Raw genomic sequence first — 27,499 nt, forward strand, 5'->3', positions numbered from 1 at the left:
TTCTTTAAATATATTTGAGTAGTTTATTTTCAGCAGCCTAAGTGGTGTCCTAAAGACAGGACAGCCTGGAAGACAGCTAATGAGGATGTAAAAATGGAACCTGGATACTACAAGTAGGTCTGATCATCAAAAAACAAAGAAACAAACAAAAACCCCCAAAATAAAACCTCAGAGGGATCCTGCAGCAGAGGAACAGTCCAGTTCAAGACACCACTCTTAAAATGTTTATTAAAATCTGCCATATTGTTGATGGTGCATCACTGTAACATGAGGAGTCAGATTCTGCTTTGGGAACTGCACAGACTTGAAAATCCAGAGCTGGTCATCAGAAAGTTCAGTGAAATTACACTTGAGCATTTAGAGGTTTACAGAAAGTCACAAAAGCTATCAATGTGTAACACAGATTAACTTTACCTCTCTAACCTATTGCATCAAGCCACAGGCCCACAGAAGAAGAAATATCTTCAACTCCAAACAAGCACACTCACAAATGTGGGCTTAGAAATCTTCACACAAATAAATTGTGTAGTTCGTTTGGCTTCTTCCAGTGTGAGTTACTACAACATGGAAGCATTTCTTCTTTGCTGTTTAGTGTCAAGGTTCAAGCAGCATACAAATTCTGTGGGATCCCTTTCACACCCAGGCCTGTTATCTGTTTTAAAAAAATAAAATGTAAAAGATAAAAGAAAGGAAACAGATAAATCTCCAGCTAGGTATAATGAAAACATTCAAACACTGTAGAACTAATATCATAGCAACAGACTACTACGTGGAGGGTCCCCTGCTTCAAGAGGAGCCCAAAAAGAGTCATTACTTGGAGTTCTTTCAAACTCTTTAAGATCACTAAGATTATCAAGCTCTACTCAATAATTTTGCTAATTTAAATGTTATCTGTGGCCTTTATATGTAGTCCTTATCTTCAAAACAATTCGTAGTCATTTTTAACATGCTTTGCCCATGCAAGACAAATGTGAGTTTGGAAAACACCAATTCCTTTGTGGAATTGGAGAACAGAACCAAAAAAGACACTTATTTAATCCTCCTGTGGGCTTCTAAACTGTTCTGTTTGAATGTATCAGTTCTCAGCCATGAGAAATCTGCTCTAAGCACTGCTTTCAACAAGAGTGCCCCAGATCCCAGAACAGATCTCCATTCCTCCTGTAACATGTCTTCATCCTGTGGCCAAACCAACAAAAGAGTTTGGTTTGGGTTGATGGCAATTGTTGAGTATGAACTGCATTTTATTCTCCTGATGTGCTTTTTGCTAATGAAGCAAAAAAAAAGAAGAGAGAAACAAGTTTCAGATTCAAGAGCCCTGGACAAAAATGTTTTTTAAAAAGTATTAATCCTTTTTAACAGACCAAAAAAAATCAAGTTGAGATGCAAAATTTTGCCCTGGTAAATTTAAATATTTTTAAAGGAGAAATATGTTCTGTAGGAATTTTTATTTCCTGGCACAATTAAAAACTAAATAAGAAATAAGAGAATGAATTTTCCAAAAGTGATTAAAATATAGTTAGAGATAAAAGCAATTCCTTGCAGTGCATTACAGAACACACTATCCATATGGCAGATCCATACCCACTCGCTGCCCTCAGATCCTGACCAGCCAACTTTGGCCAACCCAGCTATCAACACTATTACTTGTAATTTCTCCAAACTTTCCTTCCAAGTGTGTGAGCAGCTCTGCAAAAGCAGCTGGGCCTGGCTGGGGGACAAGCAATGCACCTGGAGCAGCTCCTGAGATGAGTGGGATGAGCAAGGGCAGCCGGGGCAGCCTCACTCCCAGAACATGAGGCTTGGCAGAAAGAAAGGAAGAAAATCTGCTCACCTTGAAAATCTCTCCTGCATGAGGTTCCTTGGCTAAGGTGGCCTCGTCCAGACCATCATATGCAGAAGTCACAAACATTTCTGAGTAGTCTTTTCCACCGAAACAGCAAGAGGTGATCCTTGGAGTAGGCAGCTTCACAGTTTGGAGTCTTTTTCCTAGAAAAAAATGTGCAATTGTTTTCTAATGTTCATTTTTTAGGAAGCATGCAATTATGAATGTACTACTAGTACACATGGCACAGATGTGACACTTACTCAGAAGGCACCTCCCCTCCAGTCAGAGACCATATCCTAAAGGACAGTTTGTGGGGAAATCAAATTATTTCATCTGCCTCATCTCTAACTATTTTTCAGGCTCTCCCCCACATCTGCAAGGCTTCATTTCCTTTTCTCAAAATGAAGCAGTACGGTGTGTGAGGTCAGGAAGGGCAAGGACGCCTGGCCTGGGATGGATGGATGGATGTTGTTCCTTAAAGCATTTTCCGGTTAAATATTTCAACACTGAAGAATTATATATGCAGTATTTTGTGGGGCGGGGAGGGGGGGGGTGGTTGGTGGTATTATTAAGAAGACTGTGCAGCTCATCAGCCAACAGGAGCAGGGTTACCCGACACTGGGAGGCAGCACAGGGAGCTGCACTCTTTACATGATCAGGGCCTGAGCCAGCAACACTCTTGGCAACCCACGGGGCAGAAACGGGCAACAAATTTCACCTTATCTCACCTTCAAACCATTCCTCCTGCTGCCACTCCCCTCACATTTACATGCACAAACCTTACCTGTCTCTGGGTCTATGCGAATGACTCTGCCACCATCAATGCAGGCCACCCAGAGCTTCCCTTCTGCATCTATGCACATCCCGTCAGGCATCTGCTCCTCCTTTTCCAGATGGTACAAAAGCTTGGGGCAGGCTACAGGAAGAGTTACAAAGCTGATGTTATGGGCAGCTAGCCATTCTGCATCAGATCCAGTCTAACATCTTCCATGCTCTTGCAAACAGCTAAGTTCATTTTCTGTGAGAAAGACACGCTGCAAAATGTACACCACACCCGCATTTTGCAGATGTGCTAAAAGCCTAATTCAGCCTGGCAGAGAGAAGTCCCCAGCACAGCCATTTCAGTCTGGGATTGTCCCATATTTGTGTTCCTGTTGTTTTACCAAGAGAAGGGAATAAAATGCCTCCATCCCTCCTGTTAACCCACCTGCTGCCTGCCATAACACAACAGCTGCAAGTGCAATAACTTTTCCTGGACTTTCATTGGTCATGGCAGCCTGGTTATGTCACATAAATAATTACCTGGGTTTAAACATTAGTGATAAACAATCTCTCCTAGCTAAGGATCAAAAACTTTACTTTTTAATGGTCGATTGTCATGGGTTAGCACTGGCCAGATGTTAGTGCACTCATGAATATATGTTTTTTCTCTAACAGCTCTTGTGGGATGTGATCAGGAACAGAGCAGAGCAGGCTTAAATCTTGAAAACAAAAAAAAACTCACTAAAACTTTATTAATTACATAAGAACAGGGACAGAAATACACTTAAACACACACAGAGACAGAAATAAAAACTTCTTAGAACATTTCTTCTCTCAGTTTTTACCTCCCCACCTATCACTTTTCACAGACTAACCTCTGGGTTTTAAATCAAACAATTACTACTCAAAAAAACTAATCTTCAATTCAGCAAGGGAGAGAGGAGTCTCTCTCGCACCACAAACTGTTCTTCAGAAAACAGGGGTTCACTCCTTATGTGTTTCTATGTCAGCTATAGCACCGCCCGGAGAAGTCTGCTAAGGTGACACTCTCTTTTTCCTATGTCCAGCGCTCTCACCGCTGTCTCATAGGCCAAAACTACATACAGGGCTTTTTAAGGATGCTGCATGCCAAGCTCTCTCCCTTTTCACCCAGGGGCCGGGGTTCCAGGACCAGGTCTGCCCTGAGGGCAGAGGGCACCACCTCACCCTCCCCCTCTTTTCTCTGCTCGCTCTAACTCTTCAAGTGCTAGTCACTGTAGTAAAAGCAAGGGGCAGCTGTATCCACCCAAAAATGCAGTTTATGTTCAAAAGAGACTCAAGTTCAGTCCATGGCTGACATTATGCAAGAGAATTCCAGCTCAGAAGGCTACTCCTCTCATTCTTCTATCGAGTTCTTTCTAATCATGCTTTATCATCTCGGTCCCAGGCCGCTTCCCTCTCTCCGAAAACTACCAGTCATGAGAATCAATGTCTAAGAAAAGTTTTTTTTTGCCAAGCAAGGGTTAACAGTTTCTTCTCAGCAGGGTGCTGCAGACGGAGGCACTCCCAGGCTCCGCAAACCCCCACGTGGCTGAGCACTTTCTCCCGGAGTTTGGGGGGGAAGGAAGGGGGTGAGCACACACAGCAGGCACTTCCACAGTTTTCCACCCCTCCATCCTGGACGGGGCAGCTCAGTTCCAGTCCTGTCCCTTCTCTTCTCCCCCCCGGGGGCTCCGGCTTACCTGAGCCGACCACGTGTTTCCCCTCCCCCACCTAGCCTCGTGGCCGGGCAGGGGAAGGAGACTGGAGACGTCTCTCTGCTGAAAACCCGTATCCGAAAAGAGGCTGAGCCCCTCAGACTCCTGCTTTTAACTCTTTGTGTCCTCAGAGGCGTGTCTAAACCTCCGAGTGACCAACTCAGGTGCCAGCAGAAAAGCTGATCACTGATTGGACTGCCCACATCCCCCTGGAAAAATTCACCTCCCCCCCCAACCACGACATCGACTAAGCAACCAGTTTTGATCAACCTGAACACCAACTGCTCATTGTCTAGGATACAGGGCAGATATGTTGGTGAGCATGTCTGGTCCACAGACCAGGGCCCATGGGCCATGGACCACCTCCTCTGACCCATCCAGCACCTTCTGGTCATTACAGTACCCATGATTAGACAGCTGTGAGCATAAAGCCAAGCCTAGGAAGCTCAAACATATTACTTTTTTATATTTGCAGGGGAAAAAGTTGCATTATATCTCCTTTTGAAATCTTATATCCTAAAATCTGTAGAAAGAGATGTTCTCAAGAAAATGAAACCCGAGTGAATGTCATTACTTTGTGTGATTTTCATCTGTGATTACGCTAAGTCTGCACTCTTTCAAGTACAAAGGCGGTTCAGCCATTTAAATTCCTGTGGAGTATATCAGGCTGATACAGCATGAATATATTTCAAAAGAGTTTTGAAATTAGGTTAGATCCATTTTGCTTACACTTAAATTTTCTTCCTTGCAGATACAATAAAAAATCCATAAAATTAATTTAAGTTAAACTTGAAAAAATCTTAATTTCAGAAATTTGGTTGGGAAACCTCCATCACAATGACAGCCTGATCCTCTGAATACCTTTCTGTGAAATATATACATGCACATTCTCCACTTGTATTTATGGAGCTAGTACAGTTAAAGTGATTCCAGCAGATGGCACTCAAGAATAAATACCATCCTAAAAGCTCCTTCTCATTCTGCAGTGTAAATAGCTTCTTCCCTGAAACTCCTTGAAGAGGTCTGACCCATCTCTCCAGATGAAAGTAAGTGAAAGACTGTCAAAAGTTTGTTCACCCAATACACCTGGTGTATATCACAGTCAGCCAGCTGACAAGTTGTAATCAGAAGATATGAGATCTGTCAAATAAATCACTGCATCTGTCAAATAAACGACTGCATCTCCCAGGCCTAGGTCTTGCTGCAGACAGAGCAGTAGCACTACTTGTCACCAAATTCAAAAGTGTGCGTACCAATCTTTCCAGTGTGCACATCATAGCTGAAGGCGTGCACAGCGTAGGACAGGCTGTCGATGTGAAAGAAGGTCCTGTGGTCCAGGGACCAATCCAGACCATTGGAGATGTCCAACTGGTCCAGCTGTTTAATTACTGAATGGTCAGGGAAGAGGGTATAGAGAGCTCCTTGCCGCCTCGCTCGGACCCCTGGTGCTGTCTCTTCAGCCATCGTACCTGAAATGGAAGTGGGAGCACTGGTTAGAAAGTAGAAGCTTGCTCCTTGTGTTTGATTAAAAACCTCCTCTAGGTGTTACCAAGAGGTCCCAGGGAGAATCACAGAATTGTGATTTTTTTTTTCTTTTCTTCCTAAAAAGAAAAGATTTTTTAGGAAGAAATTATTTGCTGTGAGGGTGGTGAGGCACAGGAACAGCTTGTCCAGAGAAGCTGTGGATGCTCCATGCTTGGAAGTGTTCAATGCCATGTTGGATGGAGTTTTGAGTGACCTGGTCCAGTGGAAGGTGTCTCTGCTCACAGTAGGGAGGTTGGAACTAGATAGTCTTAAGGGTCCCTTCCAATGCAAACTGTTCTATGATTCTACAGTTCTACAATCCTGTGGTGAAAGGGACTAATAGGTCCTGTCAGATTGATGAGAAAGAGCAAAAGGAGCAGATCAGGAGCAGCTGCCTCCTACAGAGCTGATCCTGGCCAATGAAAGGATGTTTCTGCATTGCCATGAAGTTTAAGTCAGAGACATCAAAGACCCAAAGGACCACCAGGACACACCAGGGGGTTGATGTTTTGCTCACAGTGAAAGTCAAGATGCAGGCAGGCATCATATGCTGGTTTTGTTGTTGCTCTGTAGGCTACTTTCATGATTTTAATGGGCTGTGACCTTAAAATACAGGTACACAGCATGTGTCTGTGAGCATTGTTCAAGAAATTCTTGAGCTCTGTCAGGCTTGGTGCCATGACCGCTTCCCTGGGCAGCCTGTTCCAGTGCCTGACCACTCTGTGGGTGGTATATTTGGTGGTATATGTATATTTTACATAATATACAACCTAAACCTCCTTCTTGCCTTCAGGAGGCTGAGGATCTCTCCCTACATCCTTATTTTTTACAGGCTAAGCAAGAGAGCCTGAATATAAAGGGTGCAAACTGCAGCTCACGTTCTGCTCTAGAAGCTGCATCCTTCTCTACATCTCCAGGAAAAATCCAACCTACATGAGCCCTTCACTGGCTTTTCCGTGAAGGCAGCAGTTTGAAAACTCCATCCACCAAGCAGGAGAGCCTTCCTGTCAAATGGCCCTTGTCAACAGCATCTGTCCTCATCTAGGTCAGAAGATGTGGAATCCCCTGTCCTCCTCCACTGGACAGTAACCAAGCAGAGCATTCACAAGACAGGGAATAAAATGCCTTATATAAAATACACTGTAATTAATTTCCCTTTGCTCCAGGGGAAATTTCTGCCAGGAACTTACCAGCAAAAAACCTCCCCTTTGGATCCACTTTCCCATCATTGAACCTGTTGTTGGGTTTATCCTGCTCAAGCTCGAGGATGGTGGTGACCTCCTGGGTGTCCCAGTCCAGGAAGGCAAACCTGGTCCCCAGGGCGATGACGTAGCCCCCGCATTGCCGCAGAGCCACCGAGCCAACACGGGCGTCTGTGGGGAGAGAGAGCACAGATGAGGGGCAGCTCTGGGGCCCTCACTGAGCCCTCACCGAGGGCTTCTGGGCTTGACTGGGACATCCCTGGTCAGGAAAGGCTGAGCTGATGCTAAGGTCCTTCACCCCTGGAACTGTTAGCACATCCCCCTGGTTCTGTGCTCCATGGATCTCTCCACCTTCTAGGACGGCCACCAGGACTGTACCTTTTCCTCTGCAGGTCCCAAATGAAATGTGCATTCCCATTCAGGCTTATCGGGGCAACCTGTGCGTGGCCCTCTCTGCTCGGCTGGCCTAGGCCACACTGTGCTCAGCAACACACTGAGGGAAGACAGGGTGTGTGCTCCCATGGAAAGTAAGAGAGACCACCAACCTGCAGGACTCCTGCCAGGAGGGGTGGACGGGACTGACAGAGAAGGCTCCCTGGATGGAGCAGTGAGCACGGACTCTTACCCACAGACACGCTCTGCACCTCGTTGGTGACTGGGCTCCAGCGGCAAACTTTCTGTGAGTTGATGTCTACGTAGACAAGTGCATTCTCCCTTTCTTCCCAGACTGGGCACTCTCCCATCCGGTTCTTCTCCTTCACAACAGACTCAATTTTGATGGAGGAAGACATGGTCTGAGGGGAAGTTAATAATGGATGTAATTAAAAGCTCTCATGTGAATTTTTTTCATGCCTATAATGTTTAAAAGCAGAGACTGTAAACAGCAAAGCACTCCAAATCCCACATGACTAAGTAATTTAGGAGGTTCTTATGATATTTCCATGGCCTCATGGCTGGAACTGAGCTTAAGGTGCCAAAGCTTCTTCTTACCAAAATCTTCCTAAGCCACAGCTGCTGATGGAGCACAGGAGTGCTGGGGCTACGGCCCTGAGCTGGGACTGAGCTGCTGTCTGTGGATCCATGATCCTAAGGGTCCCTCAGACCACAGGGAGGGATCAGAAGGCAGCAGCACCAATGAGTCAGAAATCTTTTTGTGGAAAAAAAAGGCTCTGCCCTATTAACACAGGTGCATTGACTTCCTCCATAGGAAGACATTTACACACCCACAGCACCGACTCTGCTTCACCACAGAGGCACAACAAATGCCTGTTCCCACATCAGGTCAGTGAGAATATGCAAATACTGAGAAAGCCTCCTGCCTTTGAAATTCTATTGCTTTGTTTTCCCTCTAAGCATTTCCTTCTTCATCAACCTTCTCACTGACCCAGCTTCATCTCCAACTCCTGGTGTACACTCCGAATTTTGCCCAATGCCAGGATGTGGGGTGCAATTACCCCAGTTGCTGTTTGGGGGCCAAAGCCACCAGTGAAGCTCCCATTCCCTATGCCTGCTTCTGCCAGAAGTTGTTCATGCCCTGACTACCCTGTCCCCATTGCAGCAGGGTGCTCACAGGGACATCAATCAATCAGCCGCCGCAGATTGACACCCACACAGGGTGCACAATCCATCGGGTTTGTGTCCAGTACCCACTGATGTCCTCCAAAACATGGATCCTGGGCCTGCCCTGACCTCGATGTGGGGTGGGATATGAGCAATAACCTCCACCATTCAGCTCTTACAAAAGAAAGAGGCCCACTCACTGCCTCAGTCACCCCTAATGGAGCCGCCTCCACTGCTGCACCCACTGGTCTCAGCACATTTTTTCCCACAGATTGGAAGATAATTCTTGGGAGGCAGCCAATCCCTGACATAACATCAGTCCTAGAGGGATTACTGTCTTCAAGTGGGTATTGTTTCCTAGCAGGTGAGCTGGTGATAAGGTTTACAGATAATTAATTAGCATTAACGCACTTCAGAATACGTGGGAAGAGCCAGTCAATCACCGTGAGTGGAAGTGCCAGGGCTGAGGGATGTGGGATCTTTCCTGCAATGAGTCACACCACCAAGGTAAGTTTCAAACAACCCATCTATCAAACATATCCTTCTCCCTTACAGACAACACTGGGCACAAGAGGCTGGGCAGCAAGCTGTTCCACACTGGCAAATAGCATCTAAAGTGCAAATGAGGATACACAACAAGATGCCAGTTTTTAACCTCCAGAAACCTGTTAAACAATGCTTGAGCTGGAGGAGTGAGTTTCTTGTGGGTTAAAGCTTTGTGTCATGTGGCTGCCATATGTGGGACCCGAGGCTTGGAGACAATGCTGACTTTATTGTATCATGGTCTGGAAAGCACAGAGCTGTTCTCACCCCTGTGGGAAAGCAAGAGTTTGGCAGCAGCCCGGCAGCAGTGCAGTTCCTGCAGAGGCAGAAAGCCTCCAGACCTGCAGTAGCCAGTGTGTATTTGTCTTGTCAGTTGTTTCACTGACCCAACCAAGCCTTATTAAAACTTTTCTTTTCCCACCAGCTCCTGTTTCATTTGCATCCCCCTTGTCCAACTTCTGCAACACCGGAACAGGGGCCTGGCAGATAAGCCGTGGTGAAATAGTGATTCACAGACCCACCCCACACGCCTCGTGGGGAGTTCACAATCACACTATTGCCAGCTGTTTCACAAGGCATAGGCAAGGGAGAAACCATCCTGCCTGCATCAGCTGTCTGCTTCCCCCTCTCCTGTTCCCCCAGCGACGCTGCAGAGACCTGCCCTGCCCCATGGACCCTCGCTGCACATCTGCCTTCACTGACTGCATATTCAGCCACAGCATCCATCCCCTCTGCCAAAGAAATAACTCCTGTGTGTCACTCCAGCTGTGGAGGATTCCATACTGGTGAATATTGTGACTCAAATCATCATTACCCCTCCCTGTTTTTAAGAAGAGGGCAATTAGAAAGGAAGATCTGTGTTTTGCTAACTGAGGTTTCACTAATTCTTACAAGCAGCTGAAATTGGAGGCTTTTAAGAGGAAGGGCCATCCAACCCTAAGTGGCAGCATTGCCCTCCAAAAGAGTCCCCACAAGCTGTGAGGGACTCAGCCCTGGTCTTATCCAGTCTATGTCCCCCCTCTGCTCGGTGCTCTGCTCATTTCCTGCCGTGCTCTCCCTGCTGACACTCCACAGAACTGTGCAGCAGTAACATTTCACCAAATACAGCACCTCAGAGCGAAAAATGAGGAAATGACCCCCAAAAACCTGGTTCAAAATATCCCAGCATAATCAGTCCCCAGGCATCCTGCCACATGGACACCCTTATCTGTGGCACCTTGCACCCTGCTTGGTACAGCACTGACCCATCAGAGATGAGCATGCAAGGAAAGATGAGAACTTCCAAGCAAAAATCACCAAATACTTCTGTATTCTCCCAAAGCAAAATCCCTGCAGAAAAAAATCATCACATTCACCCTGCCTATATCCTCTTTCCAACATTCTGTTGGCTTTGTAGCCTCCTGGACTCATGCCCAAACCCGTTATTGAGACTAAGGGACAGACAGGTGTCACTGAAACATTTTCCAAGCTAAATCGTTAAACTCTTTAACTGGTAAAAGTTACCAGAATTTGGAGACCATAAGAAATTTTTGCTGTTAGGAATAAAAAAACTAATGTAAAAACCTCCTGACTGCTCTAGAAACTAAAACCTCTCTCTGGTAGCTATTTGAATATAGCTTTCCTAGACATCCGTCCACATTCCTTTTCAAATCATCTGGACAAAAGTTGGTCATTTCAGTGCCCCTAAAAAGATACAGGTAAAACACAAATGAATGACTGGCCTTAAAAGTTTTTTTGCTGTTTCACTCCCTCTCTCCCTCCCATACAAACACACATAATTTCATTTTTCATGTCAAACTAAATCTTCAAATAAGCAGGCAGAAAGCTGAAACTTTTAATGTACAGTCAAACAACTATCTGCATAAACCAAAGAATTTTAAGAACCCTTTTCCCCTCAAACAGCTGAATATCTTTACCAAGCTGGAGGACACCTATGCGAAATTCTGTAGTTCATCATACCAACGCACCTGCTGAGGAAAATATTGCAAGGCCCGGGTTGGTGACTCTTTTCCAGCACTGGTCCAATGAAACTGGCTGCTGCTTCCAGCGACGGTTAAAAATGTGCACCAGTTGATGTTATCTGCATGGAGCAGGTAACCCTTTACATTTTGTATTCAGTCAGCAGTCACATGAATGATGAGGCAGGGACCAAAGCCTTTCTGAATGGTCTGGTTTGCAGTGCCAGCAGCAGGACATGTGATAGAGAAAAATCCTTGCTCAGTATTTTTTTTATGTCAGGAGAGCGCGAGAGGGAAACTGAGGCATTGCACCATTCAGTCACCCCAAGGGCTAGCACAGTCTTCCAAAATTTAGTGTTGAAAAGGGAAGGTTAATGAAAGATGCAAGGGAGGGTTTTGTAGTGTTCTGATAAGGAAAAAAATATTGTTGTGATTAAGGCTTATTATTGTCTTTAAGCCTTGGCTCCTACTCCCAGCTGTGCCACAGCCTTCTTGTGTGTGAAGTCACAGGGCTCCTCACCTCAAGCATGGAAAGCCTGATCCCACTTTGCCAAAGACCTCCAAGCTGCTGCCTGCAGCACACACAGGGAAGGACTTTTACCAGGGAGTCTCAGCAATCGCCATGGATGCTGCAGCATGCCAATGTCTTGCCTGGCTTTTATTTTCTTCCTTCTTTGGCATTTGCCTTCTTTTTTTGTCCCTGGGAAGCAAAGGTGGAAGATGCCAGGTGCCTTCTCCCCCCCAGCCCTGCTCAGCAGAGGTAGGTGATGGCAGGGCCAGCAAGGTGGAAACAAGGCAGGTGTGCCACAGGGACAGAGTCCCAGCTGGGCACTGAGCCAGGGTGACCACCAGAGTTTTGGTGACAGGGCCACAATCAGCGAGGGCAGAAGCCACTTGGAGAAATTGGAGCAAATCCAGCATGCAGGAACAAAACAATGCATTTCTTTACTCATGAAAGACTTTAATGAACTTTTTAATTTGATGTTCGAATGATTCACAGGATGAACGTCAACATGTTTCCCTGATAAGCAACTAGACAAGATAGACATATTATCCTATCATAGTCACTATCAATCCACATTCAGAGATTAAAAAATTACAGCCCTAAGACAGAGACAAATCCAAACATTTCTAGGCAAAAAATCAGTAATATTTCTGAGTCAAACTCCTTCCAAAATCACACACAGAGTGATCCTAGGTTCCTTGAGGACCCTTCTGAGATTTCCTTGGTCTCTAATGGCATCAGCACAAACCCTCAGTCTCTGCTTGCTCTCAGAAAAATTATCATGTTACTCTCTGCTTCCTTTTTTATAACCTAGATGGTAACTTTGAAGGGAGGTTCAAGTAGAACAACATGCATTTTTTTTCACAGCATTTTCAGCTGGAAGACATATTCAAAAGGAAAATTCTGGCTTATGATAGTTTTCACTGAAAATGAATTTTCAGCTAAAAAAAACCCTGAAAATATAAGTTATCTTGTTTTCTGCAAAATATTTCCCAAAGCATTTTCTCTAAATGGATTTTGGAGGAGAAAACCACATTTTCCACACAGCTCTTCACTTCTGATGACTTGACTAATTTCCCCATCACAGGCTGCAGCAAAGTAAAACCAAGTCAGGCAGAGAGACAAAGCATTCACCTTGTCACAGGTGAAAACACCAAACGTGCAGCTCTCTGAGTGAGCAGCTCGGATGCTGGATCGTTGGTGGCACAGCAAGGACAGCAGCTGGGAAAATTATACCAGAACTCGTCTCTCTAAATGATTCATATGGCTGCAAATGCTCTGGGGATTCCCCTGCCACATTTTGCACCATCTCTTACTCCTACCCTGAGCACTTCTAGGCTACCAACACGAACACCACATCTCTCACTCTGCCATTTCAACATCCCCCATGTCTGCCTTTCCAGAAGTCGGTCACTTTAGGAAGAGACACATCCCAAAGGTTTTGTAGGTTTTGTTGATGAGTGGTGCAACTCTGCAGTAGCAGGTGCATGTATTTGCTAGCCAGCCAGCTATCCTTTTAATTGTTTCCACAACATAAAGAGCCTGGCCCTGCCATGCACTTTGTTTGTTTCTGATGTTGCTGGGTTGCAAAGCAGAAGTTTCTAGTGAAGTTGGCCAACGGCAGCCATGCACTCCTGTACCTCTGGCTGACACCCAGCCATTTTATCTCCTTCTGGTGTGGCTTCCTCTCTCCTTTCCCACTGCTTTGGTGTCCTCTGATGCAACTCTCACCGCTTCTTTTTATAGTCACTAGTTTTTATCAACATAGAGCAGTCAGGAGAGCATCAAGGCATTATCGCACCACATAATGTGGTATTTAAATAATTGTACTTATCTTCTGTTCCCCACAGGCATGTGCTCAGACAATAGCTCAGAATTTGTTCTTGTGGCTTAGCAAATACTTAGTAAATCCATCACTTCCCTTTTTTTCCCTATAACTCCCCAAAATACACTTGTGTTACATATCCCCCTTGAGGGTCCATCCCATCATTCATTTCTCTAGAAACTCACCTTTGCTTGTTATTTGATTGTCCTGATCTCTTAAAGTTTTTATGTACCTCCGCAGCTGTCTGCCTCTTGGAGGGAGAGCCCTCCCTCTGACAGGCATGGTCAGAGTTAACAAAGACACGAGTGTGAAGAACCCCGGGCAGATACAGGTATAGCTACTCACCCCAGCGATATCCCACTTGACAGCCTTGCCCAAAAGTGAAGCCAAAGCTTATCTTTTCGTGGCTTCGCCCTTTTGTAGGAAGGGCCTGGTCCCTCCCTCGTGCTCGAGATGGGAAGAACTGGAGCTCCCCAGGCAGTCAGTGGCGCCTGCTTTTATTTCAGCAGAGATTTTTGCCAGCAAAGGATTACAAGAGCTTTCTCCAGCTAGGTTGGGAACCACTACGCTTCACCTATGACTATAGATTTTGGTCATGAGGGTGAAGAAACCCTTCAGGGCACAGCAGCTGCTCCTCCTGATACAGCCTTTCCTGTCACTGGGTTCTTGCTCAACCCTAATTGAAATCAGTGCTGGTCCTTGATCAAAGAGGTGAGCGCCATTAATAAGCGAGGGATTAACCAAAAGTCAGGAAGCCTTCCTAATTGAGGGAACCGGCAACGGCTCAGCTCCAGTTTGCCAGATCCAGCGCTCTCTCATGGGACTCGAGTCAAAATACGCCGGCAGCACCAGTTCGGGCTCCTCGGGGCTGGGGCACAGGAAGCAGCCACAGCCTCTGCACCGGAGGCTGCGCTGAGACGCCCTCCCAGGGCATTTTGGCAACATTAAAAATGCAACTCTCCTGGCAGAGTTGTCTATTCCTGCTCATGTGAGGCCCATGAAACTGTGTATCAAAGCCGAGTAGGTGCTTTTATATAGGGGGAGGTGGCATTCATTTGTAAAATGTCTGCAGCAGCTTATTTTACCTGCCTCTGCTCTCACAAGCACAAAGAAACGTGTTATTTAGACATTTGCCCAGTGCCACCCATGCACACATGGAGGAAGAGGGGCTCCAGCTGCCGTGTCCTCCTCCCTGTGTCTCATGGGTGCCTCCTGGCCAGCTCTGATAAACTAATCTTGGTGCCTCCTGGCCAGCTCTGATAAACTAATCTTTGACCCAATTTTTCATGCCTGTACAAGCATTGCTCTTACTTTTCTAATGCAGCAACAACATAAAAGAGATCAGCTTGTTTTTTGTGTTGTGCTGGCAATCACCCTACTGCCAGTGCTGTGATGAGGGTGAGCACAGGTACAAAGCCTCAACAGCAATGGCGGAGGGAGCTTATCTGTATTTATTCTCTGCTGCATCTCAGATCTCCACTAGTGATCAACTACAGCAGCCCAACAGCATGGTTGCTGAGCTGCAGGTATCACCAGGTTTGTGACTTTAGTGAGGTCAGAGCCCTAAACTTGCCACATTCACCTTCTCCATCAACTCAAGCTTTCTCAGTACTGTGCCTTGAGTAGATTTCAGACTGAGCCTTTCAATTGCCTTGTAGCACAAAGCAAAGGAAGGATGTGGACACTCCAAATAACAAGGACCAGCTTCCTTCAATGCCTCCTGATCATCCACACAGAAGTGGGGCTGCTTAAATCTTCTTTTTTCCAGCTGCCAAGAGAGATCCCTGCATGTTTGAAAGAAGGAAAACAGTGACGTGCACAAAATAATCTTTGAACCCTAGGATCCAAAGCAGCACCGAGGCCTTGGTGGGCAGCTGAGTCACCCACTGCGCACTGGAGGGCACAGCCAACACAAGATGATCCATCAGAAACTAACTGCAACAAGCCTACAGAAATGGCAAACCATTATGTGTTGATCCTTGGAGCTGCCTGGAGAGAAAATGCACTGCCACAGGCTTGCTTGGCAGCCACTTGGTGGGTTACCCTCACACAGCTCCTCCACCTGCAGACAGAAGTGCACTAACCTGGGAACATGTAACATTCCAAGAGCAAAAATCTGCAGTTTAAAATCCAACCAAGATACACCACAGTTGTTGCAGCACATACAGGCCTGAAGTTAAAACCAAAGATGCAATTCAGTGAGTAAGTTTTCATTTGCAACAGGTGGTGTAAAGAACTTGCAATAGATATTCCCTTTCCTTCACATTTGTAAAAACAGTGGCTCTGGGGCATGTGGGCCTGCCTTGCTCTCTGTACTCTGGGGGAGGTTGGTTCTGGAGCTATGTGCAGGTTGTGCTTTATGCACTAATGGTCAAGAATGCCTCATGTTTTCCTGCCATTGTGGATGTCCCTAGAAGGCCAAGATCTTCAAAGGACAGAAAAGGGTATGGTTCTTGATTCCAACATTTTGGGTTTGTATTTAACAAAATGAGAAACATGGCAACAGGCACTGGGGAGAGAGGGTGATCACTTCCAGCCAGAGTCAATTTAAGCACAGCCACAGCTGAGGCCTGTTAGAAGGAGGGTGCAGATGCACAGTGAGAGGTATTAATGTTTCAGCTGTTGAGAACATCATAGGACAAACCAAGTTACAGTTAAAACAGTGGCAAGACCACCAAAAGGTATTTTATGAGGAACCTCAAAAATATGTAAAAGAGACAGTACAATACAAGTAGTTTAATCAGTAAAACAATATAACGTAAGTTGCAAATGAGACAGAAGAATACTCAATAAAAAGATATTAAAATATTATTAATCATAAAATAGAGCTACAACAGTAGCTTATTAGGATGAGAATCTTTTTAGCACAACAGAAAAAGTACCATCGTATGTTTAAAATAAGTCTAAAGGGAGAGGAAAGATCCGTTTAAAAATATTCCATCTATTTCAGTAGTTTTTCATCCTTTCCTGATGAATTACAATGGTGTTATGGTTTCCAAGCAAAAGATGTGGAACACCAGAATAAGACCTTCAGACTTGTCTCGCTTATGTCAGCCCTCTCTAATCCATTCTGAAGAGTGTATTTAACCTGCAAATGGATATGGTGGAACTCCTTTCACCCCCAGTCCTGTTATCTGTTAAAACACGGAGCAAAAAAAAAAAATTAGAGTGATAATTCACCATTATCAGACACTGGGTTTCCTTACACAATCAGACATGCTTTAATTTAGAAAAGGACTGTGTCCTACACAACTTGCCATCCTACTATATTTTGCACACATCAGCTCATCACAGCCTGGAATTTCAATGCATGCTCTTTCTCTAAAGCTCAGTAATCACAGGCCAGAGTCCATTCCCCAAAAGCCTCTTCTCTTAGATACTGCTAAGCCTTAATTCTGCAGTTCACAGTGCAACCTTCGGCATGCACACACAAAGAGCAGGGCTTTAAAACAAAACCCTGTGGAACAATTTTTTAAACAGATAACTTTGTGATAATTAACTAGAAAGTAAATAAAAGCAGATGCTTTTATCTGCCACTGATTAGGACATGTAAGTATTTACCTATCTTTTCCATAAATAGAAAATGCAAATAGTGTTGGGAGAGGGAGAAGTATAAAGAGATAATTCCACAGAAAATTTGCACTATCAGCATTCGTACAAAGTATAAACCCCAAAGTATCCCCAAATCTCTAAATGCATTTAACTTTCTGCAACAGGAACCAAAAATAGAAACAACAGCTTAACATATATGACCAATGTTCTAACAACTGGCTTTTTCCAGCTTCCCACCACTGCCAACTGGAGTTTTGCTACCTGAAAAAATCAGGGGTGAAAAACTGGCCTTCTTAAATGAAAGGAGAAAGTATCATTCACCTTGAAAATGCCACCAGCCTGTGGCTGCCGTGAAAGCCACTCTTTATCCATCCCATCACTGGCAGAAGTCACATACATTTCTGAATAATCTTTTCCTCCAAAACAGCAGGAAGTTGTTTTGTCTACAGGAAGCTTCACAGTCTGGAGTCTTTTTCCTGGGGGAAAACATGCATGATGTTTCCTGTTTGTCTACTCAGAACAAGAAGTTTAAACAAATTATCACAAATAACTGTTGTGGAACCAGGTGCTCTGCAAAAGTAGGGGCAAAGGCTGGGGGAGGCCCCATCCTGACTGGTGAGCACCATAACAGGGAGAAACCAGACTTCTGTGAACCCTGTTTTGATGATGTATCATTTGACAAGTCTCAGTTTCAGGTATCACCAACAAATCCCACTTCAATCCCAGCTTGTCCTCTAATTAAATGCTAACATCCACAGCACAAATACGTATCTGAGCTCATCATCTAGTCTGTCCATGGAGTCAATGGAAATGGGATAGAATTCCTCTCTAAAACAGGTCACATGAATCACGCCCTGGATCTGCTGACTTTTCTGCTTTTAACTACAAAGGCAGCCTGGAGCGAGCAGACCTCATGCAGCATTACGGAGGCGTACCTCCTGCTACACCTCTACTGCCTGCGGTGAAGGAAGATTAATTCCTAGAAGTTTTTCCTGAAATTTCAATTGTCTCTCAAATCAAGCTTGAATAAAATAGGGATCATGGGACATGTCTGATGTATATTAAAAACTAGCACTACCAGAAATAATACTACGCATTTATTATGCCAACAAATAACTACAGTCTTAATGATGGTAGTGAACAGATCGCCTCTAGTCCTAACCAGAAGACTGTCAAGACATCTTGCAGCAGGTTTTTCCAAAATTTCTGCTAATCCTGGGCAATAACAGCCTATTCCTATTATTCCTATTATTCCTATTTCATGCACCTACAAGTGAATTTCTCTTTCTAGAAATATGCTAAAGCACATGAATTTCCTTATAAAATGTGTAACTTCTCCGTCCTCCCAACTGCATGTGTAAAGGGCTTGGTCCCCCTACAGCAACTAACTTTAGTGACGTGTTGAAATAGCAGGAAAGTAACTTGGATGCTCTGGTGTCTCCTTACAGTTTCAAGAAAATCTGCACCTGGATGCTCTGCAATCTATCTGAAGTATTACTTGGTGCTTGGTCTCTATGGAAGAGATAAATCCAGCAAATTTTTTGACACTATAAAACTCAAAGTCTATTAAAAACAATCATTAGGAAGACATATGAAATATTTAATTGCGGTTTAGATTGGACATTAGCAAAAATTTCTTCACTGAAAGGCTGTCAAGCATTGGAACAGGCTGTCCAGGGAAGTAGTGGAATCATCATCCCTGAAAGTATGTAAAAACCATGCAGATTTGGTACTTAAAAACACGGTTTAGGGGTGGACTTGGCAGTGCTGGTCGACGGTTTGACTCAATGATCTTGGAGGTCTTTTCCAGCCTTAATGGTTCTAGGATTCCAATTTAAAGAATAAAACTAGCAAGTCACTAAGTGACCAGAAGAAGATTTGGTAACATGTAAGTTAGACATCCCTTGAGTCCTTTCCAAACCCTGTGGGATCAGCCATCAGCCTCTCCCTGTAGCACATCCTCAATCTAAAGGCAGCAGCCTCTGCTAGAGAAGCCTAGACACGAAAAGCTGCTTCACCCTGAACCTCAAAACCTTCCCCCCAGGAAAGATGCCAAACAAACAAGTTTCCTCACCCCACTGCCCTAAAAACAAAGTCCAGGCTTTGTTACCATTGTAACCTGAAAACCCCTCACGTGCTTTAGATGAGCTCTTTATCAGTGGATGTATCTGCAACTGGCTGACAGCAATTCAAGCCACACTTAATGGCCATAGTGCATTAAAAGAGGCCTTCATAGAATTTTCTTCAAATCTGACTGGATTATCTCCCTAAATAATTATAATTCATTCAGAATTCAGCAACTTGCAGATTTTAGAAATAACTTTAAAATGATCGCCTGAGAGGGCAGGTAAACATGAGATATTCACAAAAATAAGGTGTCTCTTTTTGACAGGGACACTTAGCACATGAAACTTGGGAACACTGTTCCCTGCAGGTGCTGTGACATGGATGAGGGGGAGACAGAACAGGTTCATGGAAGAGAAATACACTGAGAAATACACCACCAATAAATACATCAGTACCTCATCCATCTGTGAGCGTAGTTAAAGACTGGGAATGCATTAGGGATAAGAACTCTGCCATCAATATTCTTACTATTCTTATGCATCTGCTTACAGACACTATTCCTTCTAGCTTTCCCATATGAAAATATCTCCAAAAGGGAGAAGGAAAAGGAAAATAAGTGAAAATAGGAAGAAAAAAAAAGGTTAGAGAGAAAAAAAAAAGACCAGGCAGGACAAAGGTAGAAACAGTGAACCAGAGAGAGTGAATCTACTACCCTAGAAGGGTATTAGAGGGCTGGTGGATGTCACCAAGAAGTGCTCTGCCCACCAGAGTGAGAGGATGGGGGCCCAGAAACAAGTCCCAGTACTGCTGGCATCTCCAACTGGAGCTCTCTTCTCCTAAAGCTGGGGTGCAGACTCTGCAGAACTGGAGAAGTCCCACAGGTTGGCAAGACTTTGCATGGATACAGAACAAAAGGTGAGGGGGAAAGCACAGCCCGAGCCTCAAGTACAGGTTTCCAGCAGTCAGAAGCAAGGCTGGTGCACGTGTGCCAGGGTCTGCTGTGCACTGCAGACAAGGCACTGGCATCCCTGAATCTACAGCCCCACAAAACCCCTTGGGCTCCAAATGCATCCCAGTGTAGTTGCTCTTCTGCTGCATGATGCAAACTCGTGCTATCTGGGATCTGACAAACTCATGCTCCCATGCTCACCCAACAGCCCCTTGCAGCCAGTGTGGTTCAGTTTTTCCCTTAAGTGCTTTACAAGTGTTTTCTACCCAGAGTAAATCATCCCTGGCACATCACTTGAATCCAAATGACAGTAGCAATGAACAGACTGAGACACTGGGCACATCCAAGACATTATTGTGGGAATGATAAAATGCTGTGGAATTCACAAAAACGTTTTTAAATTATTTCATTGCAAAATTGATCATGCAAGTAACTTCCAACAATAAAAAAGATGTTGCTGGCATCACTGTCCTGTGAGACTTGTAATAAAATCCAGTAGGCTGCCCAAAATAAAACACTAAGCTGAAGAAACAAGACTCAAAAATGGTTTAAGTCATCTTTCCCATTTATAAATGAGATAAACACCGGTCTTAATTTTGGAGGACGCAAGAGGATGCTAACTCATATAATTCACAAGTAGAATGATGATCTCATTAATGACTTTCTCTTTTCCAACACAACAGATGCTGGGAACAAAGGAGACTTATTTACAAAGGTAATTTTTGAGAGCAGGGACACAAAATTGTTTGAAATAATAAGAAAAAAGAAAAAAAAAGAAAAAAAAGCACAGTTTTTTAAAAAGAGCAGATATACCATTTCCGTGAGGTGAAAAAAACCACACCTCTCACTCTTTGTTTTTATTTCTGTTTGTTTGTTGGTTTTTTGTTGTTTGTTTATTTGTGGTTTTGTTTGTTTTGTTTAACACAAAATTCCACTCCATCTTTTGCAAGGACTTACCTGTCTCAGGGTCAAGGCGAATCACTCTCCCACCATCATAACAAGCCACCCAGAGTTTGCCTTCTGTGTCAATGCACATCCCATCAGGAATGCTCTCCTCTTTTTCCAGTTTGTATATACTCCTACGGTTGCCTGCAGGTGAAAAAAAACACAGAACTGAGTGAGACAGTTGTTAAAATTTTTATCAGTCACAGCCCAGCAGAGTTATTTGTACTATTATTTTCAAAAGCTGTGCTGAGGCCTTGACCTTTTTTTTTCCCCATGAAAGAAGCAGATTGTGTCTGCTGCCCTGTTTGTTTCCCAAGACAGTTGTTTCTCAGCATGAAAGCCTGTGGATAGGTTTCTATCCATTGGAAGTATAATCCTTCTTTCTGGCATTCATTTCTAGTGCAACACTCATGTTCCCTACTTACAATATTAAATGAATAACTGAATAAATTAATGTTAGATATATTCATAAAATGAATTACTTGTCCTAAAAGCACTTTGAATCATTTCCAGTATGGGTTTCTCCAGATGGAGAGTTTTTAAACAGGTTGCTGGAATGTGCCAACAATCACTGTGTTCCAACACAAAACTGACTTTCAGATCTATAAAACTGACAGCTTCCATAAACACAGAGTTAGGAAAAGCATCAATTTCAAAGGCATACTATCGACCTAAAAACAAACAACCCTATCTGAACTTTTATCCACTTTTATTAAAGAAAGTTAAACCAAACTTTCCAACATTGTTTATTTTATGCTCTGACAACTTCAATGTTTCTCATATGCAGCAATATTTTTAATGAGCTTCCTTTTTGCTCCTGGGGATTGTCAGACTCCCCACAGAAAGAGTGAGCAAGAACGTGTGAGAGAGAGAAGTACCTTATTTCCTAAGCAAAAATTCAGTTTTATGCCATAGCAGAGGGACACTAGGACAAGGTGCTACATCCAAAATTACTTTAAATTCAGAGTTTTAAAACTAAACATCAGATTGGCTGGTTCTTTCAAAGCAAAATACTGCAGCACATGTACTCAAAAGCAAATTACTAGTCCAAGTCACTGGAATTTTTATTTTGCCCAAGCTTGTACAAGCCCTTAAGGCGTTGTTTTGTTTTAAATTAACAAAGGAAGCTTTGAGTTGCTGCTACCGTTGTTGCCTTGTTCTTTCTGCAGAATCTTCATTTAGTAGCTTGCATTTTAAAAAACAAAACAAGGTGAAGAGTGAAAAAATATCTAGAGAAGCTGGCAGAGGTTTTGTGCAAGGCTACAAGCTTGCTGTCACTCTGCTTATGCTGCCAGTATCAAGAAACACACAGCCACAGGAACAGACAGATGAGATACACTCTGGCCTTTTTACTGGCGGATCAGATATGCCTTGTGTTTAGTAACAGTAGTACAGATTACTACTCAAGCTGCCACGCAATTTAAATACTTTATAGTATTACCAAACAACCCTGAATGGTTTGAGCCAGGAGCCTGTGCAGGCACAGACAGATGTTAATATGGCTTCTGTTGTTTTGCTTGAAAGAGGTTTCTGGATAAGTGCTCCCAAAGCTCTGATCATCTCTGTGTAATAACCAGAGAGGAAACAAACATCCCAACCTTTAGGCACAAACAATTATTTTAGAATACAACCATTCGTACCAATTTTTCCAGTCTGGAGGTCATAATCAAAGGCATCCACCGAGTAGGACAAGCTGTCAATGTAAAAGAAGGTTCTGTGATCCAGTGACCAGTCCAGCCCATTGGAAATGTCCACCTGATCAAAGTGCTTCACCACGGAGAGGTCGGGGAGGAGCGTGTACAGAGAGCCCTGCTGTCTCTCCAGCACAGCGGGACGAATCTCCTCTGCCATCGTACCTGTGAGAGCCAAAGGGGAGAAAGCAGGTTCAGATTAAACAGACTCCTCCACATTTGGGGGCAGCCTCTCTCTATGGTGGTGATCACACTGCCAACACAGTAGGGAGCAGTGCAGGGGGCTTCTGAAATTCGAGGAAAAAACTGAGTTAAAAGCAAAAGAAAAAGGTGGGCTTCCAAAGTGCTTGCTTTTAGCAGAAGGTGGCAAACCACAGCCTTTGTTCTTTTATTGAACATTTCTGTGGCAGAAATGGTGTGCAGCATGATTCCTGCAAACTGTTTTGTTCAGTCATTCATATATTAATACAGGTGTGGCCAGCACTTAACTTACAATATATCTTAATGTCTTGTAGAGCTGAGGGAGTGGAAAAAAACTACTTCCTCCCTCAGAATGAGTCTTACACTAATGCCTCTTTTAAAGCAAATCTCATCTTTGCAGGCTGAAGTTGGCAGCTGAGACTGGCTCTTGAGAGGCTGGGTAAACGCAGGTTAAGGTAGGCCTGGAGACTGAACGACACAGCAGAAGCCCAGAATGTTGTTTTTAAAAGCAGGAGAACAGGATCACAACTGAGGCTGGAGGGCACCTCTGGACATCATCCAGGATTGCTCCCTGCTCAGAGCAGGGTCAGACACCACAGGTTCCTCCCACCAGTGTAGTGTGTTGAAGATCTCCATGGATGAAGACTCCATGCTCTCTCTGGACAACCTGTTCCCACTGTTTGGTCATCCTTAGTGAAAGAGTTTTCTTTAATCCATACAGAATTGGCTGAGTTGTAGTTTGTGCCCACTCCTTCTGGTCTTTCAGTGTGCATCACTGAGCAGAGCCTGGCCTCCATCTCTTTTACTCCCTCCCCAGTCAGGTATTTATATATACAGGTGGGATCCCCTGAGCCTTCTCATCTTCAGGATAAATAGTTCCTTAGTTTTTAGAAATTATATTCTGAGTTACAGAGAACAAACCACACAATATGATAAATTTCTCACTGGAAAAGTATTTTCTATTGGCACCCTTCCAGTATTCAAAACGAGTAGCAGACAGGGAAGAGGAAAGGCCAGTATCTTAAACTAGGCAGGCTCCAGTAGTCTCAGGCTCTTTTTAACAAAACAGTCCAGATTAGATAGTGCCCAGGTGATATAAATAGATGTGTAAATGGGTTTAAACTCTCTTTGAAGACAGCAATAAAAAAAATCCCCACCATTTCACTAAGAGGGAAAACTTGCTGCATCTGTACCTGAGCACTGCATCTTATCACCAAAACCCAGCAAGCACCAGAGGGAAGGAAGAGACTGCAGCATACCTGCGAAATACCTCCCTGCAGGATCCACCTTCCCGTCATTGAATCGGGTATTTGCTTTGTCCTTGTCCACTTGAGTGATGGTGGTTACCAGCTCCTCTTTCCATTTCAAAGCAGCAAACCTGGTTCCTAGGGTGATGACATAATCCCCAGACTGCCGGAGAGCCACGGAGCTCACAGGGGCATCTGGAAACGGGGTGAAATTGAAAAGTGAGGTGTGCTATGAAGAGACATTTCTTTTCTTTAGAAATGCCCACTTTAGACATGACAGCTGAACTCAGTGAAACCACAGGCAAGAGAAACAACCTACTTTCCTAAAACACAAATGATGTTTAAATACATAGAAACAGATTATGTCACATGAACTTGAGTATTACCACTGCTACCAGGAGCTATAATCATTACCAGCACTTAGTTGTGCTAGGTGCTTTATTTAAAAAAGAAATATAAAAAGAGGGAGAGGAACATACGCTGTTTGCAATAGCTTACTATTATGGGTTCCCCTCTCTCCAAGGGAAAAATCAATTTCCACAAGAGCTCTAGAGCAACAGTGTCCATTTAGCACAGCTCCTGTGCCAATGAGCTCTGCAGTGATGGAGGCAGAGTATCTCTGCACTGGACAGGTCACACTGGGTAGGAGAGACACCCCCCTGCACCACACTCTATTGTGCCACTCAAACAAACCTCCAGCAGCACCAAAAACACACCAAAGAGTGGCAGAGCTTCCCAAGAGCTAAAATAAAACAGAAAACTAGTTAATGCTCCATGATTAGTTTACACTCACTTGACCTATCACACATAAAACCTCAATTGCAGGCTATCATAAAGGAATTAGTAAAAAAATGACAGTGAGTGCAAAGACAACATTTCTGTAAAAGCCTACAATCAGGTGCAATCTAAGGAATAATAACTATAGGCACAGCAGCCAAGCCTAGCATAATATTTTCTATAAATGGGATTAATCACTAATTTTCTCATTTAAAACTGAAATTTCTTGTATTTATAGGTTTGCAGGGGTATAATTAGGTAATACTTCCAGAAACACTTATGACTACCACCAGCCACCACTGTGTGACAAGAGGAACTGCTCCTTCCAGCACTTTGCTCAGGGCTCAGGATGCCCCTTCCCTTTGGAGCCCTGGCAGCAGCAGCACCATGACAGAAATGGAAATGCTCCTCCTGGGCATTGCTCTGACCCTGGGAGAGCAGTCCCCAAGCACAGCTGCCCCCACGGGAGGTGATGGACATCCAGGTGCCCCTACAGCCACTGGAACAGCTCCATACCTTCCTGACACATCCCCCCAGGGGAAAGGGGTGCATGAGGACACAGCCACCCTGCTGTTCACTGCACAAACCCAGCGCAAGGAGTGCCTCAGCCAAGCACCCAGCTCAGTCCACTGCAACCCCGGAGGGCTTTGTTAAAGCAGCATCTGCAGGAATTGATTGATTTGCAGCACCTTCTTATGCCCAAGAGAAAACTGACCATAAGGTCTCCTCTCCAGGCCCGGTTATGCAGCTATGGTGATTCCCCTGTGGAGTTACAAAGGGCATTTCTAAGCATGGGGTTGTTGTAATTCTCTTATTAAAAGCTCTAAGAATGAATAATTTCTCTTAGTTTCTACTTTGGAAACCTGCTGCTATAATCACATGGCATTCTTTGGTTGTTTGGGGGTTGTTTGTTTTTTTTTCTTCTTTTAATCATGGCATTCCCAAAGGCACACCCATTAATCATAATTATTTTATTACTAAAGAGAGGAAACGATTAAAAAAAAATTAGCTACTTCAACTGCTCTCCCTTCCATGTCTCCAGAGAGGCCACAAGTCAAATATTACACCTTTGAAAGTAGATCAGTTTGAGGGGAAAGGCAAGGAGAAGCACACTCCTTCAGCTAAGCTACAAGGGGCTCCTTAAACCACTTAAGGAGCTGTCTCTCAACAAAATTCTATCTCATCCAGCAGTACATCATCCAGCAGTAAATCTGCAATCCTTTTTTAATGCGAGTTAGCATATCTCTTACTTTCTGGAAAAAATACTTAAACCGTTGAGACTCTAGCTGGTGGCACCATTACCTTAAAAAAGTGTCAGCTTCTTAAGTCGTTATTGGAAATCTTTAAATATAGAAAATGTTATGAGCACTGATCATTCACATCAGAACTACAACAACAGAAGAACTTTGCCTCTGGAACTAAGGGGGAAGAAAAGGGAGTGAGCTGTGGACAATTTACAGGGAAAATAAATAGATCAAACATAATCCAGTAGCAAAAAGTCGTCAGGAAAGTGGCAGGACTAGGTCTGGTCTGTATACAGCGTCTCCCAGGAACCAGGCTGAAGGTGTCCGGACCCGAGCACCGTGCGGCCGCTGAGGGACACGGCCCGAGTCCCGGCGCGCAGCTCCGCACACGGGAGGGCTTCCAGCGGCTCCTTACCCACGGCGATGGCCTGCGCCCGCCCGGTGAGCGGGCTCCAGCGGAACACCTTCCTGCCCGTGATGTCCACGAACAGCAGCGCGCCCTCCTGCTCGTCCCACACCGGCGACTCCCCGACCCCGCAGCCCTCCTCGGCCACGCACTCGATCCTGACGGACGACATGGGCTGCGGAGGGAATCGTCACCGCCTCTTACACCCCGGCCCTGCTACGGCCTGCGGGGAGAAAAGAGAAAAGACGGGGAATAATGAAAGGGACAGAAACAATCAAACCGGGTGTGCGGGCGGGCGCAGGGAGGCAAAGGCCGCTCCGCCAGCGGGCCCGCCCCGCCTGTGCCCCGTGTCCTGCACACACGGCGCACGCACCTGCGGAGCTGCCCGCCAACACGGGAGAGGAGAGCAGCAATAATACACACTAATAATGATAACAACCACCGCGGCCCCGGCACGGCCCGGCCGTACCTGTGTATCGCCCGCCGCGCAGCAGCGCTCCCGCCGCGCTCTTATAGCGGCCTTGGAGCGGGGAGCGGGGAGCGGCCGCGCCTCGGTACCCCCGGCAGGGGCGGGCCCCGCCCGGCCGGGCAGCGGGATCCTCCTCTCCCTGCCAGGCCAGCGCCAGGAGCCTGCGGTGGCGGCTGTCCAAGGAGCAGCGGCTCGGCACTCCCCCCTTCCAAGAGCTGCAGGGAGGCAAAGGAGGGAGAAGAGCTTTCCCACCGCGGGGCCGGGTTTCTCAGCCCCTGGAGAGGCTGATGCCCGAAAGGACTGGTTTCTCCCTGCCTTCTTGCTCTGGTGTAGGTGGCTGCAGAGACTTGGCCCTGACTCTGGCACCAGGGATCCTTCACAGGTCCTGCAGCAGCACCTTGGTTATCCAGAAATCCTGGGCCTTCAGCAGGCCCTGCCCTCTTTTACTCCCCGAGCTGTATAATCTCAAAAGTTTCCAAAAGCACGAGACAAACAGCTAGCATCAAAATTT

The 27,499-nt window shown here is 45.0% G+C and overlaps 1 protein-coding gene across 8 annotated transcripts; it reads right to left on the reverse strand.

Annotated features, from left to right (window-relative positions):
* On the reverse strand, window positions 1-27,158 carry RGN (regucalcin). 8 transcript variants are annotated; one of them, XM_063392472.1, is made up of 12 exons: window positions 26,989-27,158; window positions 26,529-26,742; window positions 24,105-24,287; window positions 22,594-22,809; window positions 20,966-21,097; window positions 17,314-17,468; window positions 7,675-7,843; window positions 7,038-7,220; window positions 5,577-5,792; window positions 2,610-2,741; window positions 1,832-1,986; window positions 1-652 (listed from the first exon to the last, which is right to left on the reverse strand). In XM_063392472.1, exons 2-12 carry the CDS (start codon window positions 26,689-26,691, stop codon window positions 602-604), a joined length of 1,755 nt encoding a protein of 584 aa, XP_063248542.1. In that variant the 5' UTR covers window positions 26,692-26,742; window positions 26,989-27,158; the 3' UTR covers window positions 1-601. The 8 variants fall into 8 exon arrangements, with proteins under 8 accessions (XP_063248542.1, XP_063248543.1, XP_063248546.1 ...); XM_063392473.1 differs by having other exon boundaries at window positions 26,893-27,040; XM_063392476.1 differs by lacking the exons at window positions 17,314-17,468; window positions 20,966-21,097; window positions 22,594-22,809; ... (1 more) ...; window positions 26,529-26,742; window positions 26,989-27,158 and adding exons at window positions 11,120-11,232; window positions 13,786-16,511.
* Between the last annotated feature and the right edge of the window lie 341 nt (window positions 27,159-27,499).

The sequence above is a fragment of the Prinia subflava genome, chromosome 3 (assembly GCF_021018805.1).
Source record: "Prinia subflava isolate CZ2003 ecotype Zambia chromosome 3, Cam_Psub_1.2, whole genome shotgun sequence".
Classification (NCBI taxonomy): domain Eukaryota; kingdom Metazoa; phylum Chordata; class Aves; order Passeriformes; family Cisticolidae; genus Prinia; species Prinia subflava.